We start from the raw sequence: 10,207 nt of genomic DNA, 5'->3' as shown, positions 1-10,207 counted from the left end.
GAACCCCATTTTAATCAAAACGGTCTGCACAAAGCTCCATTCCATTCTGTCATAAGCCTTACTTATGTCAATTTTTAAGGCTGCTAAAAAATTCAAGCCCCTAGATCTCCTGTGAAAAGCATGTATAGTTTTAAAAGCTAAAATACAATTATCTTGGATATGACGCCCTGACACAAATGCACTCTGATTATCAGTAATAATAGATGGCAACCATTTGTCAAGTCGATGAAATAAAATTATAGTTAATTAAATAAGTTAGTATTAATAACATACCACATTTAGTGACGAATTTAGTTTGCCGCTAAAAATTTCATTGCTAAAGTCTCAGCAGTAAATTCGTGATAAACCATTGATGTTCACAGTTGTGTTGTCATAAATAATATTATTGTAACGACCCGAAAACCGGATCGCTACCGGCATTAGGGTTCAGATCGACTTAAAGTCGCCGGAGCCCGTAGCAAGCCTACTATACATTCTCCTGCTACACAACATTTTAATTGCATCATATTTGAAATCTCAAATTCTGATAACTTTTCAATAGTCATATTGCGGTCCAAGAAAAAGGCAGATGTGTGTCTAAGCACTTTCTTGATTTCTTCAGGTGCACCTTCACCATTGACATACTTTAAGCATTTATCATATCGCCCTAACTCAACGTCCACATCATGAGGAAGTCAACAAATGATGCGATTGGTATGATCACCAACAATAAATTTGAAATGTGATAATGGTGGAAATGTTGGTGTGGTATCCCAATTAATTTGGCTCAATAGTTCCACATTTGGAAAGTAAAACTGAAGTGTATCTAATGTTGTCAGTGAACAAACCTCCAAAACAATACTTATCACTGATGCTTTCCACCGCCCATCTTCTGGACTCACATCAATACATAAATTTTTCAACTTAGATAGCTTTTTTATAACCCCATCAGAAATCATTTTCCTTGGATGATCAAAACTTACGGGTTCCCGGAATGACACTTTTAAAGATGTGAGATTCTTTAGATGTTCAACTTCTCTTGGTAGAGCCACAATCGCTGTACCTTCAAGATGAAGTACCTCAAGGCAACTGAGATCTCCAACGCTTGATGGTAGTAATTTCAACAGAACACATCTATTCAAAGAGAGCCTTTTGAGATTGACCAATCCAAAAAGAGAATCCGGCAAAGATTTAATAGAAGTTACAGACAAGTTAAGGATTTGTAGAGCAAGCATATCTTGAAAAAATGTGTTTGATATTTTCCTCAATTTAAGATTTCTTTGAAGGAAAAATGCTTGGGCTCGGGAGCTCAGCTTCTCAGACAGCTCAGTTAGCTCGTTATCCATCAAGTAAATCTCATCTGAATTTTCCCAATTCTCGTCCATCAGTAGCCCAGTCAATCTACTATCTTTCCTCCTGAGAAACAATCTTGATGGAAAAACATATTCCAGTAATAAATAGCGATCTATCTCATGTAGCTTGAAAACTTGTCCATCCTCTGAACTCTCCAACAGGCCAGCAGTGACAAGAGTTTCAATAACTTTTTGGCCTTTCTGATACATATCCATCAGGTCATCAGATATCCAGTTGTCTATCAATGACTCTCTTGCAATCTCCTGCTTCTCGAAAAACAGTGCACAATTTTTCAAGCATCTTCTAGTTGTATCATCAGGAAGACGATCATAGCTGAATTTTAAAATATTAACCATGACTTTTTCTATTTCTTGTTCTGGAGATGCAGGCTGCCTGCTCAACATTTCAACAGCATTATTCCAAACCCTAACATCAGATTCATCTTTCAATGCCTTTGACATTAGAAAGATAGCATGCGAATGGTTACAGCATAAGTCAACAACTTTAGGAGCTAGTGGTTGAAGTTTGAAAGAATGAACAATTTCACCAACATTCTCACAAAATAATTCCCAAAACAAATACTCCAGATTTATCTTCAAGTCGGCTGACATTCTATCGCATACTTCCGCTGATCTAGTTGTCAAAACTATCTTGGACCCATTTTCTGGGGTTGGCTCAGGAATTCCCACCATGTTCAAGCTCATAAACCCATGAACACCATCTAGGATTAGAATAAACTTCACGCTTTCTAAAAAACTCAGAAGCGTCCATGCGTTTATGATCTTTTTATCAGGCAAAGGCAATTGTCTTCCAATATGTAGCTGCACCTCTCTCAGATTCCAAACCTTGGGAACGCTTACCCAAATGACAAAATGAAACATATCCCTTATGGCAGGCTGAATCTTCAAGGCTTCCAATAGAGTGGTTTTTCCAATTCCTTCTCCTCCATAAACTCCAATGGTGCTTACATTTGAATTTTCAATTCTGGTCACGATTTTGTTAAGAATATGATAAATCTTCATGAGCCTTGAAGGAGGGATTGCACTTTGAGCTGTAGCCTCAAGTGACGTCTCAGATAGCATAGCAGCCGGTTCCAAAGCAGAGTAATTACTTTCCGCAGGCATCTCCTGAATCTGCATAATCTTTGGTTCTGTTCCTTGTGATGACGTTGCTTTGCTCCAAAGCTGGTTACTAACTTCAGTTATGTCCTTGTGCTCTGTAGAGTAATTACTTTCCCCAGGCATCTCCTGAATCTGCATAATCTTTGGTTCTGTTCCTTGTGATGACGTTGCTTTGCTCCAAAGCTGGTTACTAACTTCAGTTATCTCCTTGTGCTCTGTAAATTATTTTCAATCATCAGATTTTTATCTTATAAGTGGAGTTGCATTTGGCATTGACTTAAAACAGATAAGAAAGTGAAATTTTCACAAAGAAATAATAACGGCTAACTCTTAATCTCCTCTCTAAATATTGGCAAGTAAAGTAAACTAGTTCAAAACTCTGCTTGAGATGAGGTATTGTAAGTTTTATAAAATAAGACTTCTTGTAGTTTTTTAAACCTTAATCATTTTTTTTCCTATCTTTCAACAAAAATAAATCTTTAATAATTTTTTAAGGCGATGGAAGTTTTTCCAAGGTTTAATTATTTGAGTGGGAGTGAGGGTTTTTAAAGTGGGGTTTAAAAGGTTTTCCTTGAAAACTTTTAAATACTTTGAAAAAAAAAAATTTTTTTTCTAAATAATAAAAAATTATTAAGATTTAAAAACCATAAAAATCTTATCTTATAAAACTATAAAAAATTTTAATTTATAAAATCATACTTTAAAAAGTCTTATTTTACTCTATTTCCTCTCAAACAAAGTTTTAATGTATTTAAAGATTTTTAAAATCTTATCAATTCACAAATTTAATTGGTTAAAATTATAAGTTTTTTAATAAACTCTAAAAATCTTTGAAAAACACAACTCTCTCCTAAACACAACCAAGTTTTTTAAACTTTTAAAAACCTTCTATAATTTACAAAACCTCCTCCCAAGATAAAGGTAAATAGATTTACTTTATACACACAAATACGTAAATAATATGTTTGTGTAATGCTTTCCAGTAGGTGAATTTATTGAAAAAGTAGTTTCTGCAAAATATTCTTCTCAGGAAGAAAGTGTTCTCTTAGACATAAATTTGCAGTTTTTGTCTTTTGGTTTATAACGAACGAGATTGTGCATTCACATTGAAAGAGTATCCCTGTTTCTATTATAACTAGTTCTATTACATATGTATTCCGAGTCTTATTTATTTATTTTTCACTCTTAATGCTGCATTTTAATATTTATTTTTATATTATAAATTCAAAGATTATAATATAAAATTTTATTAAGAATATAATTTTTAATTAATTATATTATTTGGTATCTGTTATTTAAATGGGTTCACGCTGCTTTATTGAGTGTTCTTTTTTCAAGGGAAGAGTGAAATTATCTAAACTTCTAAACTTTCAAAAATCTCAACTTTATTAAATCTACATAAAATATTAAATTCAAAAAAATCATATATATTATTTATTTGAAATGTAAAAACAACATTGAATATATAATTATCAAAAAAATAATGAAAAATTATTAATAAAAATTAAAAGGAGTCTCTTATTCAATACCATTAAAAATGCCATTCTAATTTTTCTTTCACATATTTAACAATTTATAATTTTAATGTGGTTTTCAAAATTTACACTGTATAGTTCACGCTATAGCTTACAACAATAAAAAAGTTGGGTAAAGAACTCTACTGATAATGCAGGACAAGGAGAGAGAAACGAATGATTACCTTTAAACTGAGCTGAGGTTATCGTTTCTGATGGATCTCCCTCCTCTAAAATTGTTTTGGATTCTGTGGTCGTCTCTGTATTTACCGCATTATTTAATTTTTCTATAATAAAAAATTATATGATCTACCAATATCAACGCTATAATAATCACTCATAAATAATAAATAAAATTTAAAATAATTTGATATAAATATATTTTAAAATAAATTTATTGATAAAATTAATTCACATTCATTAATTTTTTTTTTTAAATATTATTCAGATTGTTCAATCACCCATAATTTAATCTTACTGCCGTGCACCTTCATTGGTCACTAGAGTTTTAAATTGAACAATTTAATTATTATTTATTAAGAATTTTACTCAAAACTTTCTAAACAAAATCTTAATAATAGTAGTCTTTCTGTTTTATTTTATTGGAGTTTTAATTAACAAACTAAGTTATACTATATGTTTAATTTGTAATTTATACTATTATACTATATATATTTGCCATTACTTTCATTATTAGTATTTATTTTATTTTATTTTATTTTATAATAATATTATTATGTTTTTATTAAAAACTAGTGAGATAAAAAAATTAGTTTATATCAAAATGATAAAACTAAAATAAAATATAAAGTAAATAATAAAAAATTTAAAATATTATTTTATTTTACATATTAAAATAACAAATATATAAATTAAAATTAAATAATAAGAATTCCTACTTTTTTTTTAAAATGAAAGCAGAGACACAACTATATATTTATAATTTAAAAGCTCAAGATTATAAATAATATGAAATTTAAAATTTTTAATATTATTTTATAAAATTACGATAATAATTAAAATTTTATAAATAATGTGATAGATTAAATTGAATTAAAAAATTTTAAGTTCTTAAATGAATTGATATCACAAAAATGGCAAACCTAACCATTTATATATAATTTTCATGAGAATCAAACTTCTGGAAATAGATAGTAATTAATTTAAAATGTGGGGAAGTGTTAATTACCTTCCACAGCCCATAATTGCTGATGTGGTATTAATCCTTCAAGGGCTTTAAGTATCTGCATTAATTTCATAGTAGTGATACATTAATTATGTATAATCTCACAGTATGCTTTGAAAAGGTATATATATTCAGTGGATTTGAGATATTTTAAAAATTAGTTAACCAAAAATATTTTTTTTAGTTAATGAAAAAATTAAACCATTTTAAAGAAAATAATTTTTTCTTTTTGAGTAAAAAAAGTTATTTTTTGCAAAATTTTATTAATATTTTATATAAAAAATTTTTAATATATTTTATTTTAAAATTAAAATTAAATAATAAAAAACAAATTATTTTATCAAAAAATATTTTCTACAAGAAAAATAGTTTTGATAAAAAAAATTTTCGGAAAAAAATTTTTTGTGCAAATACAAGGAACCTTAATCAAATAAAATCCAAGTATGGTAAGTGAATCCATACCTGTCCCATTTTTGGCCGAAGCTTCGAGGATGGAGTATATATGCTAGCAGCTATACAATAAATTATTCGTTCCACTTCACTTTGATCATATTGTCCTTTTAATGTTGAATCAACGAGCCCATCGTAATCAACATTTATTGAATCTCCTTTGATCATTAGAGGTCTCGCCTGAATATGGCAATAATACAACACAAGCATAATAAAATTTACACAATATCCAATCCAAATCACACTTTTATTTTTAAAAAAATTGAGTAATTTTTAAGCCATTAAAATTATATTCAAACCTAGTCTGATATGATCTAGTAATGCTAGAGTGATCCTGTATCTTTTCATAATTAGCTATTTAGCCCATATTTTCTTTAAACTCTGTTGAAACATTAACTGAAAATGATATTCAATTTTTAATATGGATCAAAATAAGTAAAGCAAGAACTAAATAATTTAAATAGTTTTTTTAAAGAATTATTATAAATCTTTAAAATTATAAGGAGTAAATAATATAAACATTTAAAATTAAAATAAGTTTATCAATATTTTCTTTAATAGAATGGTTAACAAGTTTGATTTAGAAAATGTAAAAATGTTTTACAAAAACTGAAAAATCAAAGCATTCAGAATTTTTTTTAAGGTCTTGATTTGGATATTATTTTAACTTAGTTTTCTTGTTTGAAATTATCTTGTTTTGTTTTTTTATCTTTTAGATGGAATAGAAATTTAGTACTGGTATATTGTTGTATAACACTTTTTTATTTATTATTTTGATTTTAATGAATCAAATTAATTGGAAAAATATAGTGATAAATGTAAATGAATTAAAGATGAAATAGTCATGCTATTTTATTAATTGAAATATGAACATATAGGTCCTGTTTTGCAATAATAGTTATTGCAGTAGTTATTAATAATTTTACTAGCAGATAATTATTCAATTAGCAGTTAATCAAATATTAAAAATAAAGTAATTTTTTATAAATGACTACTTCAACTATTAAAAGCTTGTGTTTGCAGCCGTATAAGACCACAGGTTGAAGAAACACTGAAGGTTGCAACCACAGGTTGAAGGAACACTGAAGGCTGCAGCTGATTTTATCATCTAAGCTGAGAATCACCTTGGATTGTTCTATTTCTTGCTTAGTTTAATGTTCATTTCATCTTACATTTTAATAGTTATTGAACTCAATTATTTTAGATTTCAAAGTTGAGATATAAACTCTGTTCAGCAATAATTTTAAAAATAATGTTTAATATTAACTGAATCAAAACACTAGTATTTAATGATTGATTGAGTAAATTACGAAAAATTATTTATTATAAAGTTTGATTAACCACTGAACAACCATCCACTATCCACTGCTAAAACAGTTAAACTATTAGTGTTGTCCGAATAGTACTATAATACTCTACTCTATATTTAACTATGATAGTATCTTATTTTAATTAATGAAGTGAGTATTCGTGCTTTAATCCTCTAGCTCATGCCTTATTTATATTGTTTAGTATTAGAGCTTACCCAATTCACGGTATCTTTATTTCTTCCGCCGGTAATAAGCTCCAAAAGGACAATACCAAAAGAATAAGTATCCGATCCATCAAAAATTGATTGAGAATCGGAAATTTTTGGATCTGTATAACTGCATGTTGAAAAATAATAAAATAATCACTTAAGAATATTTCTAGAAATAGAAACTAAAAATCTTTGCTAGCTGCACACGTACTTCGTTGTTTTTTCCCCTTAATCTATTTTGTAGAAGCAGATCACATATAATAACCATGATCAAGGAGCAAAAAGAATATACCAAATTAACAACTTACGCGCTAGCTTCTTTTCGATCAGCGGAGATGCGTCTGGGATCAGTTTTTGGAAAAAATTCAGCAAGCCCAAAATCAACAATCTGAACAAAAATGATCCAAATAAATCAGTAATTAACTCATTGTGAATCATAACACACTATTTATTACTACATATATAATTTTGTTCCCCCAATATATAAAAATGATGGGATCATATATATATATATATATATATTAAAGGATGGTATAATTTGCCGTCTAAGCATTTCTTAACTAGGGACATTTATTATATATATTTTAATTAATTTTCATACAAATTTCAATATTAATATTTAATTTTTGTTGTCAATTAAAATAAATTTATTAATTCTTGTAGTTTGCTAGTTATTGTTTTTTTTGATATTTTAACTATATTTCAGCAATTAAACATCAATAAATTAAATTGTTTTTTATTGACAAATAAACTAATCACAAAATTCCAAATTACAATTTTAAAATGTAAAATAATAAATAATAAAATTTAAACTCTACTATGTTCTGAAATTTATGCAAAAATAAAAAAATAGAAAAAGGCGAATGGAGAAATAATACATTGCGACATATGTAAGGTTTCATATAGGTAGAATGCCTAAACATATATACGTGTGATGAATACATGTAGAGAAAGTGGGCGAATGCCTAAACAAATGTGTATATAACATTACCAATATATATATATGCACATGAAAAGTTCTATTTTTTATCAAGTATCATACCTTTGGTGTAAAGTTCTCATCTAAAAGAACATTTTCTGCCTTAATGTCTTTGTGGATAATTTTAGAGTGATGATCTAAATATAAAAAATGGAGAAAGTAAAAATCTTAAAATAATAGAAAACATGTTAATGACATTAAAAGAGGAACAAAAAATGAAAATAGATGAAGCCTTAATAGCAAGAAGAGGATAGAAAATTGATTAATATAGAGTATTAATTACTTACAGTGTTCATGTAGATATTCCAAACCTTTTGCAGAGTCTATAGCAATTTTCATTCTTTTTGACCACTCCAAGTTTGATCTTTGCTTTGTATCTGTGATGCCATTTGATAATTTGTAAAATCACAATCATAGAGTTAGAGCTGCCCAGCTATCAATGTATAATAACAATTCAAAGGATTATGTCATGTGGAAGCGTTTCATATATATGTGTATATCAGATTCTCAGGGTACGGAATGGACTCACCACTTAGATGAAATCTCAAGGATTTATTGGGAATAAACTCTAAAACAAGCAATTTATCGTATTCTTCACAGCAGTAGCCAATCAGCCTAACAAGATTTCGGTGACGAACCTTGCCAACTGCCATAATCTGATTCTCGAATTCTTCTTCCAGCTGTTCGTCAACATATGTAAGTTTCTTAATAGCAATGGTCTCACCGTTTGGAAGGATTCCCTTGTACACATCCCCAAAATCGCCAATGCTAAGAACATTATTGTTGGAGAAATGACGTGTTGCAATTGCTAGCTCTTCAAATGTAAATTTCCTGGGTCCATGTGCTTCAAAATCCTCAGATGAGCGAGATTTATTAAGATTTGCGTGCTGCAGTGGAGACACTAGTTGCTTTTCTATGAACACTGATCCATCAGATGAGAGAAGAAAGAAAACGTGTGACACAGCAAATTCTATCATTATAAGATGTACTTGTATGCCAAAACAATTAATAACACAATTATAAATATTAATTTTAAAAATGTATTTTATATAATTTAAAACAATGAAGTTAATTTTATAGGCCTTTTTATAGTTAAAAATAATTATCCAATTTATAATTCAAATATTTTTACTAATAGTTAAAAATTAAAATAATTAAAGGCATTTAGAAAATTTTATTATTCCTCCCTTCCCTAGGTTATAGATATATAAATTTAAAATTATCATTTAAATAATTTTCAAAAGTAAACATAAAATTATCTAGTTATACTATTATTTTAAAAATATAATTTTTTTGAATTTGATTTGAATATAGTCAAAATTAACAACTACATGTTTATATACGTCTCACAATATTTCAGAAAAATAAATTAATTTAGTAAATTCTTTTTAAATTATATTTCATAAAACTTAATTAGTTTTGGAATAAAAGTGAAAACATTAATAATTTCTCTTCCCATTATTAATATATAATTTCATTTTTGTTAAGAATCCAATTAATATAAAATGAAATTATTATTTTTTAAATTATGATTTTTTAAGTTTTATTTGTAATTTTATTCTTGTATTACGAATCTAAGTTATAATATTTTATATAATTTCTCGTCATTTCATTCAGACTGAGAATCTTATTAATATGAAATATTTTTTTTAATTTGGATTTAATAAATTAATATCTAATTAATTAAATAATAACTAGATTTTAATTGTAAATTATATTTTTGGATTTAATAAATTAATATTTATATTATAGTATGATATTATTATAATATATCAATTTTCAATAACTAATTTAATATAATCTTTAATTATCATAGTACCACATAATTACTACAATATTTTACTTCTAATTATAATTAATTTGTATCTTAAAAATTGTTTTTCACTCATAGTTCATTATTCGTAAAGTGGTATATTAAAATTATTAAATAGCTATGTGCGAAGCAATGAGTATTCCCACCTTTAAAATGAAAAATTAGTATCACAACTATGTATTCATACTTTAAAAAATTTCAAATTATAAATAGTATGAAATCTTATAAAATTATGATAATAATTAAAAATTTATAAATAATCCGATAGATTAAATTGAATAAAAAATTTTTTT

General features: G+C 27.1%; 2 protein-coding genes across 2 annotated transcripts; both read right to left on the bottom strand.

Annotated features, from left to right (window-relative positions):
* Positions 1 to 476: 476 nt before the first annotated feature.
* LOC110624094 (probable disease resistance protein At4g27220) lies at positions 477 to 6,088 on the bottom strand. The gene is made up of 3 exons (XM_021769176.2): positions 5,616 to 6,088; positions 5,157 to 5,211; positions 477 to 2,668 (listed from the first exon to the last, which is right to left on the bottom strand). Exons 1-3 carry the CDS (start codon positions 5,811 to 5,813, stop codon positions 675 to 677), a joined length of 2,247 nt encoding a protein of 748 aa, XP_021624868.1. The 5' UTR covers positions 5,814 to 6,088; the 3' UTR covers positions 477 to 674.
* Positions 6,089 to 7,098: 1,010 nt separating this feature from the next.
* LOC122724837 (proline-rich receptor-like protein kinase PERK15) lies at positions 7,099 to 9,078 on the bottom strand. The gene is made up of 5 exons (XM_043960720.1): positions 8,631 to 9,078; positions 8,389 to 8,478; positions 8,165 to 8,238; positions 7,431 to 7,510; positions 7,099 to 7,249 (listed from the first exon to the last, which is right to left on the bottom strand). The coding sequence occupies exons 1-5, from the start codon at positions 9,076 to 9,078 to the stop codon at positions 7,099 to 7,101; spliced, it is 843 nt and encodes a 280-aa protein (XP_043816655.1).
* Between the last annotated feature and the right edge of the window lie 1,129 nt (positions 9,079 to 10,207).

The sequence above is a fragment of the Manihot esculenta genome, chromosome 10 (genome assembly GCF_001659605.2).
Source record: "Manihot esculenta cultivar AM560-2 chromosome 10, M.esculenta_v8, whole genome shotgun sequence".
In the NCBI taxonomy this organism is placed as follows: Eukaryota; Viridiplantae; Streptophyta; class Magnoliopsida; order Malpighiales; family Euphorbiaceae; genus Manihot; species Manihot esculenta.
This window is presented reverse-complemented; position numbering and strand designations above follow the sequence as displayed.